Here is an 18620-nt window from a genome sequence, read left to right as displayed (position 1 = left end):
GAGCTTCGAACTCAAGGAGCGACCCGTGGCGACGCCGACTGTCCCAGTCGCCCGGCGACCGGACCTGCGCCCCGTACCCAAATCCCCGCGCCCGGCCCGCTGCCGGCACCGCCGCCGGCGTCAGCGCGGCTCCTGCCCGCCAGCTGCCGGGCTGGCGTCACGGCCCGCCGGGCCCCGCCTGCGCCCCTCCCTCCTCCCCGCCCCCACGTGCGCTGAGTTTGTTTATTTAGCTGCCATGGCAACGTGCGGGGGGGCTGCTGGAGGGAGGGGAGAAGAAAGGGAGGGGCGGGGCCTGGCGGCGGGCCCCAGCGCGCAGCGGGTAGGAGGCGGGGGGAGGGCGGGAGCGGAGAAGTTATAAGTAAGGAGCGCGCGGCGGCCGCCGGCAGTTCCCCGGCCTCAGAGAGCGAGCGCGGCTGCGGGCGCGCGGGGAGCAGAGGCGGTGGCGGGCGGCGGCGGCACCGGGAGCCGCCAAGTGCCCCTCCCCGCCCCTCCGGCCCCCCACCCACCCAGCCGCCCGCGGCCAGCGCCCATGGCCGCGCGCGCCTCGCGCAGCCCCCCGGACTCCGCGCCTCGCGCCGCCGCCCAGTCCGCAGATCCGCGCCTCCGCATCCAGTCTCACCTGGCGGAGCCGCCCGCCCGCCACCCCGGCCACAGCCCCAGCGCTCACGGCGATAGCCGCGGCGACCGCGACAGCGGTGGGGGACGCTGCTGAGTCGAAGAGAGCACAGCCTGGCCACCGGACCTACTTAACTCGCCTTGCTGATTGTCTATTTTTACGAGTTTACAACTTCTCTAAGAACTTTCGTATACAAAGGAACTTTTTTTTTTTTTTAAAGGCATCTCCCTTTTATATTTAATCCAAAGAAGAAGGATCTCGGGCAATTTGGGGTTTTGGGTTTTGGCTTCGTTTCTAAGTTTTTTTCGTCTTCGTTGGCTTTGGGGTTTGGGTACCCCTTCTGCTTCGGACTCCCGAAGACCTTTTGGGCCCCCACATTAATGAGGTAGGTGCGGCGCGGGGCGCAGGGAGGGGTGAGGGCGGATGGGACGCGCCAGAGCGGCGGTCGAGAGTGGCCCCTGACTTCTGCCTCTGCTCCCCACCCGGTCCGAAGGCAGCCACCTGGCGAGTCTGACATGGCTGTCAGCGACGCGCTGCTCCCGTCCTTCTCCACATTCGCGTCCGGCCCGGCGGGAAGGGAGAAGACACTGCGTCCAGCAGGTGCCCCGAATAACGTGAGTGTCGGCCCGGGCCTTCGGGGCCCTCCGGTGGGCTTCTGTGGGTGGGATGGGGACGGGCGGAGCCCTGGGGTCACCGAGCACCACTAGACGACGGGCAGGAGTGGCCCCGCACGGGCTCCTCCGCAGGCTACCCGGGATGGCTTCAGCGCCCTTGGCTTAGCTGTACATGCGTGTGGTCCCGACGCGGTGGAGCCGCCGGGGGCGCACACCGGGTCCGCACACGTCCCGGAGCGGGCGAGCGGCAAGGCGGGCGCGCGGGCCACCGGGCGGGAGGTGTCTGTGTCCCCAGACACTGGCTGGGCCATAGTGAGCTTGGCGCGTAGGCGTCCCCGTGGCGAGGGCGCACCAAGAGAACCTCGGTGTCCCAATTCCGGGGACGGCGGGAGCGTCCCCGGGATCCGGCGGGGGAGGGACCCAGGCTGGCGAGCCTCGGCGCTCGCTCACACGCAGTCGGGCAGACACAACCTAACATCCTCCATATATCCACGCACCGCCTTTCCCCAGACCCGGGTGTGGGCCATGATTGCAGCACTGGCACCCACAGACCCCGGGGCCTTTCCTGCCCATCCGGTCCCCGTGTCTAGGCGGGGTAGGCGCGGCGGGCCCACCACTAACATCGAGTGGCAGTTAGGGACAGCACTGACTGTCTCTCTCGCGTCCTGTCCCCACAGCGCTGGCGGGAGGAGCTCTCCCACATGAAGCGACTTCCCCCGGTGCTTCCCGGCCGCCCCTACGACCTGGCGGCGGCGACCGTGGCCACCGACCTGGAGAGTGGAGGAGTCGGCACGGCTTGCGGCAGCAGCAACCCGGCTCTCCTGCCCCGGAGGGAGACGGAGGAGTTCAATGATCTCCTGGACCTGGACTTTATCCTCTCCAACTCGCTGTCCCATCAGGAGTCCGTGGCCGCCACGGTGTCCTCCTCGGCATCGGCCTCTTCCTCGTCCTCCCCGTCGAGCAGCGGTCCAGCCAGTGCGCCCTCCACCTGCAGCTTCAGCTATCCAATCCGGGCCGGGGGCGACCCGGGCGTGGCGGCGCCGGGCGGCGCGGGCGGCGGCCTCCTGTATGGCCGGGAGTCTGCACCCCCTCCGACAGCTCCCTTCAACCTGGCGGACATCAACGATGTGAGCCCCTCCGGCGGCTTCGTGGCCGAGCTCCTGCGGCCCGAATTGGACCCAGTGTACATCCCGCCGCAGCAGCCGCAGCCGCCAGGTGGCGGGCTGATGGGCAAGTTCGTGTTGAAGGCGTCGCTGAGTGCCCCTGGCAGCGAGTACGGCAGCCCGTCGGTCATCAGTGTTAGCAAAGGCAGCCCAGACGGCAGCCACCCGGTGGTGGTGGCGCCCTACAGCGGCGGGCCGCCACGCATGTGCCCCAAGATCAAGCAGGAGGCTGTCTCCTCGTGCACCGTCGGTCGGCCCCTAGAGGCCCACTTGGGCACTGGACCTCCTCTCAGCAATGGCCACCGGCCGCCTGCGCACGACTTTCCCTTGGGGCGGCAGCTCCCCAGCAGGACTACCCCGACCCTGGGTGCCGAGGAACTGCTGAGCAGCCGGGACTGTCATCCTGCCCTGCCGCTCCCCCCGGGCTTCCATCCCCACCCCGGGCCCAACTACCCTCCCTTCCTGCCCGACCAGATGCAGCCGCAGGTCCCACCGCTGCATTACCAAGGTCAGTCCCGGGGATTCCTAGCTGGGGCTGGAAAGCCCTGCGTGTGCCGGCTGTCCGGGGCACACAGGATGACGCTGACCCCACCTTCTTCATCCCTAGAGCTCATGCCACCCGGTTCCTGCATGCCAGAGGAGCCCAAACCAAAGAGGGGAAGGCGGTCGTGGCCCCGGAAAAGGACGGCCACTCACACTTGTGATTATGCAGGCTGCGGCAAAACCTACACGAAGAGTTCTCATCTCAAGGCACACCTGCGCACCCACACAGGTAGGAGGACGGGAAGCCGTGGAGGTGGGGCGGGGGGGGCGCCTGGTGTCCAGCCTCAACACTCCTCAGGGCCTCCCTTGGGATGTGGGGTGCAGTCTATCTCCTCCATCTCCTGGATCACAGGAGAGAACAGCAAACTGGCGCCTACTGTTTTGCCCAGGAGCCTTTTGCTGGGCGGATGGTATCAGTGCTTGAAAGTGCAGTTTTGTTAGGCCTTTGAAAGGCAGGGAGATTCCAGGCTGCAGGTGGGCCTCTTCTAGCTTGAGCAGAGCATTGCCCTTGTAATCAAGAAATTATGCCTTGCTGTGCAAAATCATGATAAGTTTTTTAAGCAGTTTTGTATTCTCCACTATTTTTATTGGTTGTTCCCTTCCCAGGGTTCACCCCTCCCCCTCTTTAGTCCTAACAATTAGGTTTTATTTAAATCTCAAGGACTTAATGGTTAGGCTTGCTGAGATTCTGATTTAAGATTGTCACGACAGAGAATCTGTGTAAGTAGGCACAGAAGGTCACTAAAGTATAGCTTTCATAAATAATATTGGTACAGGAAAAGTAGTAATCTCCTGTCACTTTTTAGAACCAGTTGTAGTGGGATAGGATATTATTGCTTGGTTTGGGTTAGGAGAGACACCCTAACAGTCATAATTTCTAAATCCATTTCCTGCCCCATCTTTGCTCAAAAGAATGAACACATTAGTCCAACAGAAGTATAGTTTTAAGTGGTTTTTGTGTTTTCTGTGATTATCTAATTTCCCTTTAAAAAGGCAAAAAAAAAAACCCATAAAATTCCTGTTTATGATCTGAAATGTAATACAGCTTTGAGTTGGTTTGATGTCTGGCCTCCGAGTTCTTAAAATTTCATCCTTCAGGAATAGCTTCCAACAAGTTTTTTTCTTTTCTAGGTGAGAAACCTTACCACTGTGACTGGGATGGTTGTGGGTGGAAGTTTGCCCGCTCAGATGAACTGACCAGGCACTATCGCAAACATACTGGGCACCGCCCCTTCCAGTGCCAGAAATGCGACCGGGCATTCTCGAGGTCGGACCACCTCGCCTTACATATGAAGAGGCACTTTTAAATCCCCAAACAGTGGATGTGACCCACACTGCCAGAAGAGAATTCAGTATTTTTTACCTTTCACACTGTCTTCCCGGTGAGGGGAGGAACCCAGCTGGAAAGCACTACAATCATGGTCAAGTTCCCAACAAGTCAACTTGGGAATGGATAATCAGGAGACACAAGGAAACCAAAAGACAAACTCAAGGAAAAAAAAAAAACAGATGGGGTCTGTGACTGGATCTTCTATCATTCCAATTCTAAATCCAACTTGAATATATATATATTCCTGGACTTACAAAACGCCAAGGGGGTGACTGGAAGTTGTGGATATCAGGGTATAAATTAGATCTGAGAGTTGGGGGGAGGGAAGACCAGAACCCTTTGAGAAGTGTTTTAATGCAATATAAGCATAAAGATCACCTTGTATTCTGTTTGCCTTCTAAAAGCCATTATGACGATCTTAGAAGAGGAAGAAATTCAGGTACAGAAAATGGTGTTTAATAGCCTAAACGATGGTGCTTGGTAAGTCTTGGTTCTAAAGGTACCAAATGAGGCCAAAGTTCTCAAACTGCTGCATACTTTGACAAGGAAAATCTATTTTTGTCTTCCGATCTACATTTATGACCTAAGTCAGGTAAATACACCTGGTTTACTTTAATCTTTTTATGCAGACAGTCTGTTATGCACTGTGGTTTCAGATGTGCAATAATTTGTACAATGGTTTATTCCCAAGTATGCCTTAAGCAGAACAAATGTTTTTTTCTATATAGTTCCTTGCCTTAATAAATATGTAATATAAATTTAAGCAAACTTCTATTTTGTATATTTGTAAACTACAAAGTGAAAAAATGAACATTTTGTGGAGTTTGTATTTTGCATACTCAAGGTGAGAATTAAGTTTTAAATAAACCTATAATATTTTATCTGAGCATTGTTTTTGTTTTGCGTTGTTTTTCCCCGGGAAAAGCACATAACAGAAACTGCAGTTTAAACCCAGTGGGTAAGGCACAGGAAAGGCACCCCCAAAAAGCACCCCTTTTATCTCAACAGATTAAAAGAAGACTTTTAAAAGACTACTTAGCTTTACAATGAGTACTGTCTAATGTTGTGGGGTGAAAGCTCTGAGGATTTATGATCATAGGATTAAAGTTACCTAGTTCAGGTTTCTCTTTCAAATGTTCATTTAAAGATACAGGAAAGCAGTTTCCCTACCTGACTGAACTTCCAGGTAGAAACAGCTCAGTCATTCTTCAGCTTGCTCAGTTTACTATGAGAGTAGTCATTAAGCATCCATGTTTCAGTTTCACATTTTAAAAGATCTTTATGGTTTGGTCTTTAAAATCAAATGAAAATGTGAAAGTCTCTCTTTCCCAGGCCTGGCCTTGCACTCGGAACAATTTGTATAACAAAAGAACCTCCCCACAGCGGACAATATCAAGAACAGTTCCACAGTGCCCTCATGAGGATTAAAGGATTCACTTAGGTTTTGTGTGTAACATACATTACTTCTAGAGCACCACAAGAGGGTAAAACCAGAGTTTCTAGCAAATTTTTAAAACTTCATCAGTCCTCAGATAAGCCAGCCCCATTGTTTCAATCGATTGAAACAAAAGAGGCAAAGATGACGCAGTCACAAAACCAAGGGTAATGTAAATTTGAGTACGTTTTAAACCATGTTTTTGTAAGTTGGTAGCATATTTATTGAATTATTAAAGCTTAAAACTTACGGTGGATACCCAAGAATCTGAAGTTCGTTTGTGGCTGTCACAGAATGGAAAAATAGCATTTGTGACTCTTGTTGACATTATGTATTTGTAATGGTGATGTGGGTGACTAATTAACATTGTCAAGCGGACAGAAGCTGACTGGCATTTTCTTTAGACTGCTTATTACCTGTCCATTATAGCTGGTGTTCAGAGGTGTGTTGGCACTGTGGGTACATTTTATAAATGGAATGAAAAACAGAAATTCGTAAGAGGCTCATGGTGGATCAACACAAAGTATTTTCCTTGGCGTTTTAAGAGTCCAGCATGGCTGGAAAACGTGGCATGTGTCTTAGCTTAAAAGAAAACAGGTGCATCAATAGGATGGAATTTTATGTGGCCAAGAACATATTCAAAGCATATTTAAGGACATGGAAAAATGCTCATGGTATGTTAAGTGGAAAAAGCAGGATATAAGACTATAAACAGAATGATTCCAATTGTGTAAGTTCAAATGTGTGCATTGAAGGAGAAGAAACAAAATTAACAGTAAAGACCGGAAGGAAACATCAAGATACTAATACTGGTTTTCTTGGGTTAAATTTTTTAGTTTCCAGCTATTCCAAAATAAGTACCTATTTTAAATGGAGAAACTTTTTAAAAAAGGGTATAGGTGCAACTATTTAGGCTTTATTTTTAAAAGAGCAATTAAAATTATTTAAACAGAAAGTCTACATTCTGTTACCCTTTTCTTTGTATTAAATTATGGCTCCTGCTCTTGGAAGCCACCTTTCTCTTATACAGAGGTTTCTGGCACGTCGTTTGTGTATGAAAAGTGTTTATCAAAAGCTTGTTTTACCATTTTCCTGTTTACTAAGTGCCTATCATCTCAGGTAGAAGAAACACCATAAAATACCAAGACATATTAAATATGTTTAAATTTTCTTATGTCAAAGGGAGGAAATATTGCATTAACTTTTTCTAACCTGAAGAAGAAAGCTTCGGTATCTAAAGTGAGATTTTCTAAAAATGTAACAGAACAAAACTATTCAAGATGCACGAATAGCTAAACTATTTACTTTAGTACCTATCAGTTCTGGCCTCCTAGGTGTACTGTCATTACTGCATTACAGAGCCGTTTATACTGTATAATAAAGAGCACCCAATAATTGAGATGCCTGCTTATTACGTTTTCCTCATGACATTTAATTTTATATGTCCTAGATTTTAACTTGAGTGTGTGTGCGCACACAGACACACACACACAGGATTAACAATAGTGTTTCCTATACATCAACAGACTTTCAGTCTCTTCCCTTCCAACAAAATGCCTCTTCCAGCAAAATAATTCTTTGAATCTGAGAACCTGTTTGACTCCTACAATCTTGTTTGGGTTTGTTAAAACAGGAAACTTCACCATCTCAAGCAGGACAATCAGGGATTAATGCTTTCTTTTAAAAAAACTGTCCCTGGTTTTTAGAAATAAGCAATGTTGTTTCAGATTTGGAGAATCACAATTTTCACATATAAGGAAGTTGAAGTGAGACAGTCTTTAAGCCATGGAAGCAAGTCTGCAGGGAAAATATTAAAACAAGCAGTGGTGGGACCCGTTGTACTTTGATCTATGGGAATATCTAAATTTAGTAGCCTATGTAGCCACCTGTTCTATTATATGTTCTGGCTTCTGAAGCTCCATTCAGCATAATGCCACACACTCAGAAGTGAATTTATAGTCCTTAGTCTCTTTCTCCCCACCTTCACCTTTCTCCCTGTCTTGTGAAACACACAGACACCATCCAGACCTACCCAAACCTTTTTTGTGTGTTTATCATTTTGCCCTTGTATTTATTATTATGTATTAACCTTTTATCTGTTTTATTTCGTCTTTGCTAAGCACATTTTACACACTATTGTATAGTGACATGTTTTTATACCACTAAGCTGAAACTATTTCTGCTTCCTAAAAGTTGTTTAGGAAACTCATTCACTGTTCACATGCAGAGCACTCAGTAATATTTCATACAAAACTACCAAGAATTCTCTACATATCGAATGCTGTGGAATATATCATGGAATGTTCTATATTCCGTGAAAATATAAAGATAGTACTGTTCCAATCGGAATGCTTTTGATTGCATTTGATTGTATAATATCTTTCTTTTTCCCCCCACATTAAGTGAAACTAAAATGCAGGTTGAGAACAGACACCCTTTGGAAAGCTTTAACTTAGACCAAAAAAAAAAAATAAATTTTAAGCAAATTTCTCACCATCTCCTAAAAAGCTAATAAATTCTTAAATCTTTCTGAAGCACTTAGGGGTTCAACGCCCTGGTCACAGTCAAAATGCAAAGGAAACCATCTGCCAAAATGTTAGCATAAACACATAAAATTTTTCAGGCTGCCCTCTCGGCCACCATAGGCAGCTGACTTAGTTGCGGGGGAGGTAGGGCATGGTGTAGGAATATCAGTCAAGTTGCTTCTCTGGAAACACACACATCCGGAGCCCATCTTTCTAATTGTTTTCCCCGATGCCTGTGCTATAATACCACTTTTTCGAACTGTTTCAGTCTTCTCAACACCCTAAATGAGTCAGCATGTTGCAACGCGTCCTCCCAAATGTCATTCGCCACTTGTTCTTAAAGGAAAAGGAGGAAATAAATAGAATTCTAATTTAGTAACAACGACAGGAAATAAATTCACACTTCTAGAATCCTTCTGACATTTGGGTATGCCTACTAGAACATTCCTCATTGATACAACACAATAATTATCATGTTCCAGAGTCTGAGGGCCATTTGCCATCCTTTTTTGTTTCTTTCCACGTGTATGTTGTTACATGTTATCATCTAAACAGAAAAAGAAAGGAGAAACAGCTGTTTATGGAGTGACAGATCACTAGATGGGTGTATGAAGCTACAGGTAGAGATTCAACAATTATCTAAAATCAAATAGGGAAAACAGTCAAGGCTGTCCAGTCCAAGGTATCTGAGGCCGAGAGGTTGAGTGGAGTTACAACACATGTCTCAGCTATAATATTTGCATCTGTACTCCTGGGTACTTGATCAACATATTACTGAATGGTAACCAGATTATCAAGGCACAAAGCAAATGCACTGGCACTCCCTACCTGCATTGTTGTTGTTGTTTAGTCACTAAATCTTGTCCAACTCTTTGCAGCCTCATGGACTGTTACCCGCTGGGTTCCTCTGTCCATGGGATTTCGCAGGCAAGAACACTGGAGTGGGTTGCCATTTTCCTCTCCAGGGGGATTGAACTTGCATCTCCTGCATTGGCAGGTGGATTCTTTACCACTGGGCCACCAGGGAAGTCCTACTCTACCTGCATGACCTCTTAAAAAAGCTAAAATGGATAAGCCACTTTACGGGGAAATTGAAGGAACTCTAGATACACTTGCTGAAAGCCAACGAGAAGCATGAATTTGTGAAAACCATTAGCAGAGTCTCTTTGTCATGACACATGGAAGGCATTTTTCAGTAAAGACAAGCATACCCCTTTTCTGATCCTGGTCACTTTTGCTGATATATATATATAGTCACCTCTTATTTCTGCACAACTGTCTGAGTTGTCTGAAGCATTTACATGCTCCATCACCTCAAATGATCCTCAGAACAAAAGGCAGGAGTGGGATTTCCCTCTCTCATCCCCATTTTATGGATGAAGAAACCAAGGTTTCCTTTACAGGTTAGTGTTTTATTTTTGTTTCTCATTCTTGCTGACATGCTCAAAGCATTTCTTTTCTAATGCTTTTGTCCTCAATCTGCTGGGCTGTTAGGGCTACAGGCAAAATGGATACACCCCAATTCAGAAGGATTTACTAACATCCAGGTTCTTCCAGTAATCCTGTTGAGGAGTCAAAAGCCCCAGACTTTCTGTCTCCCAGTTAACATGAAACTGCCTTTGTCAAGGTAGACAAGATGGGGAAGTTTCCTACAGAAGTTTCTGGAGCTGATCACTCTGCCACGAATATGATTTATACGTTTAGTGTGAGGTGGAAGAACAGCACCTGTGTCTGTCTCAGCACACAGCTTTCCCGGTCGAACAGATCTGGTCAAGCCCCTTCTCTACTCATTACCTTCCCAATGTCCTTAGGACCTAGTGGGTAAAGATTTAAATTGTGGCCCCCCTCTACTTGTCAAGCTTCATCTCCTTAAGTGTCCAATCACACTGTAAGTGTACCAGCCAGGCAAAACTACTCTGGACCACTCAATGCATGACGCTTCAGCCTTTGAGCCTTTGCTGGCAGACGCTGGCCTCTGCTGCTTCTCAAAAGACCCATATTCCCCTGACAAGCACTCATATATCCTTCAAAGGTAATTCTTAAAAAGCCCTCTCACCCCTTCAGTCTAGATCTTTCTTTAAAATCATTTCCTTATAAGTCACAAAATTTTATACAGACCACTAAATATAAAACAGATAACCAACAAGGCCCTCTCTATATCACTTTTTATTTCTATCTTATAAAAACCTGTAACGGAAAAGAATCTATAAAAGAAATAATACTATATATATCTTCGAGTCATGCGTAATTTTTTGTATATCTGAAACTAACACAGCATTGTACATCATCTATATTTCAATAAAAACTTAAAAAAAAAAAAAAAAAAAGATTTTATGGGCTTGGCTCCCCCAGCAGACATGAGCTCCTGAAGGGCACTGGAGCTTATGTGCCCTTGAATACCTGTAGTTACTGGATTTCATTGAATACAACTAATCATTTATTGATTATTTAGCCCCAAATACCGGCATTTCTTTTTAAAGGACTCCTCCTTGCTGGGTGTTTTTAAGTACTGATTCTGTAAAGAATGTTGTTCATGGCTGGATGGGAGAGGGGTGGTGTTGATGTGTATTAGGGGAGGCAGATGGGTTCAGGTGACCCACTGGAAGTAGTTAGGAAACTACTGGGCATGGCCTTCAGGAAGCCAGAATTTGGGAAAAGGAAGTATTTTTTTCTTCCCTTGGGATACCCATTGTGCCTCCTCTCAAGGGTGAAAATATAAGTGAACTGTGAACATTCTAGGATCCCGGATAGGCCAGCCTGCCCAAATAAGGGAGGATCACCTATTCTTCTTCAGGTTTGTTGTTCTTCAAGTTTGAGACTCTCCTTGCTGCCTGGATGACAGTAATTTTCTTACTTCTGAACATGTCTAAACTGTTCTAGAAAACTGACTCTAGAAAACAGTGCATAGAATTGACAAATGTTCCTCCCTGCCTTTGAGGCATTGTTACTACCTCGCGGAGGAATGAATAACAGACTGTGAGCACTGAAAGCTATAAAACTACACAGGCGGTCTGAGCAGGAAAGGGTCTTCAAGACCCTTCAACTCAAGGAGAGAACTGAGGCCAGGATAAAAGACTGGAACTTGCCCAAGTGTCTCCCACATCAAGTGTCTCACTTAAAAAGCCAAGAGCTGATGGCTCCAGCCTGAGAACCCAAGGGGACATTAGAGGAGGAGGCAGATTTTTTTTTTTTTTTTACAATATATACATCATTTTTTAAAAAGGAAAGTCTAAATTCAATGTGATATTGTGCTCTGATGCCCCAAAATTGTTTCTTTATTCTCTGTTGTGCTTCTATAGTATTGCGTTACCAGCTAAGACGGGGACTATTCACTTATCACCATGCTCCTCACTGGAGAACATAGGAACCATTTCCTAAAAGTATAAAAATATGATTCTGACTTGTTCTGCTTTCTGTTTCCATGCAACTTCATTCAAACATATATAATCTGTTCAACACCTACATTACCAGCAACGGTGCAAAAAGTGATGGAACCAAAAATGAATTAGTACATATAAATGTGCATGTTTACAGATATTTTTTCCTAATGCAATTGCTGTATTCACATTGTAACCCAGTAAAAATTGTTTACCTTCCTTGGAAAAGTGATTGGATAGTTAGTTCTCTGAGAGACTTAACTACGTTGACTACAACCACATGAGCCATTTTTTCCCTACAATTTTCTTGATTGCTTATTATTTTAGATACCTCCAACTTGTTTATCAGGCACATGTTAAAGCATGTTGAAACGCGTTATTCAGGTTCAGCATTAAGGATTTGGCATTATTCAACAAAATATCATAAACTTCTGTTGAAGTGAATGATTCCAGCAAAATGGAGCTTCATCTGCAAATCCAGGTCCCTTCGGTTTCTAAAGTTTGGAGACTGTATATCTAGACCAGGGGAACAACCTGATTTTGCTCTAAGCACAATTAATTTTATGATTATGCAGCATAACTGACTTCATAGGCTCTCTTGGTGCCTAGTGCCAAAGCTTGTAGAAACAGGGGCGGCTTTGCCTAAGGGATTCTTTGCATTAAAGACTTTGTTAGGCAAAGCCAGCCTGGCATGGGAGTCTGATTTGCAATTTGTGTCTTTGTAAAAGGATTAGAAGATCCCTATTGTTTAATGTTTGGATCTCAATTTGCATTTGGAAGCACATGACCTCTTCTAGGTTTAGAGTTTTTTATTTTCATTTTCTTGTTCTGATATACAATCAATACTGCCTGTGAAAAAACTGATAATACGGCACAGCCAAATGTTTGCACTGATTAAGTGAGATCAGTTTTCTCTATGAATGGTGGAGTCTACTCAGGCTCCAGCAATACTGAGCCAGTGATCTATTTAGCAACTGACAAATACCTCATAGGAATAGGTACACACAATTTCATTTATTATTTCCTTAATTAGAATGTGTGGCACTTTGGGCTTTTTAAAGAAATCTTTCTAAAGCACTACAGAGGGCTGATGAGACAGTGAATCTACAAAAAGAACAGAAAGGGAAAAAAAAATCCTCTGACCACCTCAGGACCTATTTGAACACTTCCGTCCAATGTCCTCCTTTATAAAGAAAGGTTTGAGAAAAATTATTGTAGGTTTGCGATAACAAAATTCTCAGCTGTACGTGATATTTAACTACCTGTCCTTTGGTAAACAATTTTTAACTAACATTTGCTTTGACAATGTTCCCAGATTGGCCACACAGAACTTGGAACAGAAATTGCGTGACGAGGAACAATTTCTTAGATGCTAAGTTTAGGACACATGGTTTATTTGTTTGTTTGTTTTCTTTTTAACTCTTTGGTTTCTCCATCCTTGGTCTTTGCCATTGACCACAAAAAAACATTTCTTGCATGTTTGGAGGAAGGTCCTGGGAACCTGGAGTTGCTGGTTGAGTGAGCGGGAAGTAGATAGATAGAAAGCATTCACATTCACGGAGTACCCATGGTATGCCAAGGACTTGGCTCGATGTTTACTGTTTTATGATTATGCCCATTTTGTAGTAGAGAAGACGAAGGCCCAGAGGAGGCGAGTGACTCACCCAAGGTCACACAGCTGTGATGGGAAGTTAGATCTACCTGATTCCTAAGCTCAGGCTTTTTCTGCCACATCACACCACCTCCCAGGTAAACTCAAGCTAACTTCATTTGGAGGTTTTTCTGTTCCTCACCTCCGTGGAATGTGTGTTTTTAAAACTAAACAGGGGTTAATTTGGTGTACAGGAAGCTATAAGGACAAGACTAACCTAATCTACTCTTCTTTCTAATAGACACAAGTAATCTTATCTGTCATTCCATTAAAAATACACCACATTCTTCTGTGCTCCAGTTTGGATAATGACTCAAGAAAAGGCAGTCCGTTTCTGTATCACGGCACCCCCACAGCTTCTATAAAATCATCAAAAGTAAGCCATGCTTTTTTCCTGGGTATTTCATTCACTGATTCCAAAAGTACTTGACACATGTCTTCAATCTGTTAGAATAAAGAGTAGCATTTGACAATTAGGCCAGTTGGAGGCTAGCCTAAGAGAGTATCTTGTGCGGAAGATCATACACTCCGTGCCCCACCTCCCCCCCCCCCCACCCCCCCCCGCAAAGGAGAATGCCCAACAGGAAGTCAGCCAAAAGGAGTGGCACACTGGAGGGTTGTACTTTGAGCCCATATTTCTCAGCCACGTCCCATGGGAAACACTCTCACCGCCATCTTCCAAAATGCTCTGCTAACATTCTCCTAATGCTCCCAATATCTGAAGATAATCCCTTTTCCCCTAACCGGGATCTCAACCTAAAATAGATCTGGGTCTGTGCCTCGGGGCATGGACGGATGACTCATAGAGCCATTTCTGATCTCGGAAGCAGGGGAGGCTCTGCAGAGCAGGGAGCACAGTCTGGGAGCTGGTTAATATGCAAGGAACACATGGCGGTCAGAGCCAGAAGGAGTTCCAAGAAACGTGGCACCTGAAGAAGCAGAGTCCCCACCTAGAAGCTGAGGCCCCCAAGTTTCCACATTTAACGCTGCTGTAGAATCTCATTCCTGTCTACGACTGTTTAGACCTTCATCCTCAGTCTACATCAGGCCATAGACTGACTTGCTCAGGAAAACCCAGAGGTCCCTGAACCTTAAGTGTAGGTGGTAAATGGACAGATTTTTAATGTGAGAGTATGATTCAGCATTAGCGGAAGCAGAAAGAAAAAGAGTCCCCCCTAAAAAAAATGTACTGATGGAACTTCCCTGGAGGTTGAGTGGTTAATATCGTGCTTCCACTGAAGGAGGCGCAGGTTCCACCCCTGACTGGGGGACTAAGATTTCACATGCAGCACAGTCTAAATAAATAAATAAATGAATAGATATTTCAAAATTTTTAAAAATTCTTAAAAACGTAAAACGTGCTGATTTGACACGTTTCCTACATTTGACTTTGGTTTTATTTTCCGCCTTTTGCTCATTCTTATTATCTGAACTACGTTTGCATCCAAATCTTTCTGTCCAACAGCACAGTGTAGGTTAAGTAAGTCCTAGGGCAGCTTAGGCTTCCCAGGTGGTACAGGAGTAAAGAAAACGCCTGCCAGTGCAGGAGATGCTATAGTAGGGAAGAGCCTCTGGAGGAGGAAATCCCAACTCACTCCAGTATTCTTGCTTGGGAAATTTCATGGACAGAGAAGCCTGGCAGGCTACAGTCCATGAGGTCGCAAAAGAATCAGTCACAACTTAGTGACTAAACAACACAAAACCATTTATTAAGGAGGGCATGTAACATCTATTACATGCCCTCCTCATACTCAGTATTTGACATGTATTTTGCTCATTTGGTCTCCTCAATAACCCTTATGAGGCAGACATAATCATTCATCTCATTTCAAGGCTGAGGGCTCTGAGGCCAAGAAAGTTTAGGGAACTTGCCTAGAATCACGAAACCAGTGAGGAGTGAAGCTGGAATTAAACTTCATTCCACCCAGTCCCAAGTTCTCAAGCCATATGCTCTTAGATGCAGAAGAATGCTCAGGAGAAGTTAACTGGAGGGGAAGACACCTATGCAGTGCAATCCAGCTTGATAAAGACATATCTACCTTTATGTGTTTTGCATTGTTTATATTTGCATTGGGAAAGTTCTAGAAGGACCACTCAAATGTCAATTCCTTGGAGCAACCTTCCCTGGCCGTACTAAAAGAACCCTCCCACTCTGTCCCTGGTATTTTTTATCTTTTATTGTGCTGGGTTTTTCCACAGGGCACCAAGCATTAGCTGAGGTGTATCATATACTAGATACATGTATCGTCTAGCTCCCCTGTAGAAGGAGGGGTAACAACGCCTAACAAACTGCTTGGCATGCAGTAAATGCTTAATAAGTATTTGTTGACTGGAGCAAATGTACTAAACCCTTAATGTTGATTTTTTCCCCTTTCTCTTGCTGTCAAACAGAAACAATTTAGATTCTTTTTTTTTGTTTTAATTTAGATTCTTGATCTTAGATGATTTTCTTTTTTTTTTTATGTTTCCTCCGAAATTCTATAAGGAAAAAAGAAAAAGAACATATGTATCCCTGTGACTGATCCGTGTTGATGTTTGTTAGAAGGCAATACAATATCGTAAAGCAATTATCCTTCAATTAAAAATAAATAATTTTTTTTTTTTAAGATAAAGAAGCTGGTTCCACCTAAGGACAAGAACCTAGATCAGTTTACTTGAAGATGCAAAAGGATCTCCTCCTTGCAGGACATATACCTTAAGAACAGAAAGTTCCTAGAAGAGGAAACCATTGGAAATTCACTTAAGTTAACTTGCCTTGAGTCAAAAAAGGCTCATTAATGTTTCAACTGCTAATCCATTTAGTGTCCTATTCACCCTGATGACTTCTAGGGGCATGCCTCTGGTGGTTTTAGAAAGATAACCCTTCCAATCACTAGGTTCAATTGAGCGACAGGGAAAAACAATAGACTGCAGAGGAAGGGGCTGATAGAAGTGCTTGGGATGAATGCAAGACTGCCTATCAGGACCAGGAGAAAATGAAAGGAACATCTGAAATGAGCTGATAGGAGTTGGGCAGGTTTTATGCCAATAATAAACTCTCCTTTCTCCTCTCGAAAGGATTAGGCTTCTCATGAATGGGAGAGTCTTTGTCTTCAAGTCCCATGGCCTTGATCTTCTTTTGTACTGTTCAATTCACTTTAAAACCACTGGTGGTATTTGTTTAATTTTTTTTTTCCCATTCCTAGCCATGTCCTTCTGAAGGAGGACTTTTACCCCATCAGCAGCTTCAAGATCCATCGACAAGTTGGGAGCACAATATCCTTGAATTCCGGGCAGGGGAGGGGGCTGCTTTGGCTCACTTCCTTCCTTCTCCCCCAAACAGAATCCAGCTCCTATATAAAATTCATAAATTCTTGGCAGGAAAGAAATCCTCCCATTGGAAGGAACAGATGTTCTACGAGTAACTTTTGCCATCATAACTCTGTTCCTAATATCATACTTTTAAAGTGTGGGGGGATGTTAACTTTTTTTTTTTTTTAAATGTCAACATGTTCTGGGCAGCTTTTCCATCTCCATCTGTGGCATACACATCACCAACCCTCCCAACGCCCTTTTTTAAATTTCCAGAGACTAGTTGGGAATTGGAAAGATATTAAAAAGTGAAAGTGGAAAATTCAATTCAAGAAGTATGCTAATGTATAACCTAATGCAAAGTAACATATTTCCCTCCCAGTTGTAAATCTCAGAAACATTCTTTTCCTTGTCCTCTTAGAACTTGGAGGGGTCTGCAAGACCTTTAACAGGCAGAATGACCAATTAAATTCAGGGGTGATTACTGGTAACAGAATTCCTTGAGAGTAACCTATTCATAACCCCTTCTAAAGAAAGCCTCAATTGGTGCTTCAAATTCAAGAGGCTACCAGGCCATTTTCACTTAGTTATCACCTCGTTAAACTGCCCACCTTAAATACCCGTATCCCAGGTGACCGCGGAGAAGGGTCAAGGTCAATGGATGCCTCTTACCTCGCCTGCATATAACTTTGGAAAGCATGACCCCGCCTCGGTGGGGTTCCCTCGCCAGGGACAGTGATGCCCGCTTGCAGCTGCTTTGGCGAGGGCCAGAGCGCCTGCTGGCTGTGGCCTGGCCTCAAATACTCCTGCATACGTTTCGGTTCAAAGTCAGAATTCGGTGAGCAGGCTGGGTGGGGAGTGAAATCTGCAGGGCAGAGGGAGAGAAAGGTGACAGCTTGGGCGGGGTGGGGAAGCAGCGGCCCGATATTCAAATGCGCCGGGGATCCTCCCGGAGTCCCAGCTCTTGGTCTGGGTTTCCCCTCCTCCTTCTGATCGCAGCCAGTGGAGTCCAAATCCCCCGAACCCAGCGGGGCCCGGGCCGAGCCTGCCGCGTCCACCCCGTAAGACGCGGTCCCTGAAACTTTTCTGTGCCCAAGTGGAGGTGTAAGTGAGAGCGCGCAGGGCGCGGGGGGTTGTCTCTGGGGCCGGGATCGGCGTTCTCTGCATCCCGGCGGGAAGGTTGGTCTGTGCTTAGGGGCCAGGAGGTAGCGGGGGCCGAGGCGGGGGCGAGAGCCCGGGCGCCGGGAGCTGGAGGCGGGCGCAGTGCCGCGCGCGGTCTGCAGTGCCCCCAGCCGGCCGGCCCGGCTGAGGACCGCTGGCGGCCGCAGGGCCGCGTGCCGAGCCGCACCTCTGCGTGCGAGACGCATCCCTCTTCGTCCCTGCGGAGGCTGACCCAGTATTACGAAATTTACCATCAGTTCGAGGTGGATTCTCAGTCTGGTTCTGTCACTTACTGGCTTCTTGCCCCCGGGAGCTCTGGACATCTGCCTCCCTTTGGCTAACGTGGATAATACCCCAGACGAAGTTGATGAAATAGTTGAGAACGCGCCGTCAAGTGCCTGGTATATAGTAAGTGAAGTGAAAGTCGCTCAGTCGTGTCCGACTCTGCGACTCCATGGACTGTAGCCTGCCAGGCTCTTCTGTCCAAGGAATTCTCCAGGCCAGAATACTGGAATGGGTAGCCTTTCCCTTCTCCAGACGGTCTTACCAACCCAGGGATCGAACCCAGGTCTCCTGCATTGCAGGCGGTTTCTTTACCAGCTGAGCCCCCAGGGAAGCCCAAGAATACTGGAGTGGGTAGCCTATCCCTTCTCCAGCGGATCTTCCCGACCCAGGAGTCTAACCCAGATCTTTTGCATTGCAGGTGAATTTTTTACCAGCTGAGCTACTTAGGGAAGCCATATAGATACTATATAGTATAGTATATGTATATAAGATATGGGTATATATAGTAAGTACTCATTAAATGGTGACCCTCACCACCACCACCGTCATCATCATCATTAGCTGGCTAGGCTTTGGAAGGGAGTCTCACTGAAGTCTCTGTTCTTCAATGGTGGGTCTGAGGGGAGGAC

General features: G+C 46.1%; 1 protein-coding gene across 2 annotated transcripts; it reads left to right on the top strand.

Annotated features, from left to right (window-relative positions):
* The first annotated feature begins 618 nt into the window (after positions 1-618).
* Positions 619-5066, top strand: KLF4 (KLF transcription factor 4). Of its 2 annotated transcripts, XM_052644840.1 has the most exons (5): positions 619-1001; positions 1110-1230; positions 1908-2901; positions 3001-3165; positions 4068-5063. In XM_052644840.1, exons 1-5 carry the CDS (start codon positions 997-999, stop codon positions 4241-4243), a joined length of 1461 nt encoding a protein of 486 aa, XP_052500800.1. In that variant the 5' UTR covers positions 619-996; the 3' UTR covers positions 4244-5063. The 2 variants fall into 2 exon arrangements, with proteins under 2 accessions (XP_052500800.1, XP_052500799.1); XM_052644839.1 differs by having other exon boundaries at positions 1908-3165; positions 4068-5066.
* The last annotated feature ends 13554 nt before the right edge of the window (positions 5067-18620 follow it).

Source organism: Budorcas taxicolor, chromosome 8 (genome assembly GCF_023091745.1).
Source record: "Budorcas taxicolor isolate Tak-1 chromosome 8, Takin1.1, whole genome shotgun sequence".
In the NCBI taxonomy this organism is placed as follows: Eukaryota; Metazoa; Chordata; class Mammalia; order Artiodactyla; family Bovidae; genus Budorcas; species Budorcas taxicolor.
Note: the sequence above shows the minus strand (reverse complement) of the source record. Positions and strands in the feature narration are given on the sequence as shown.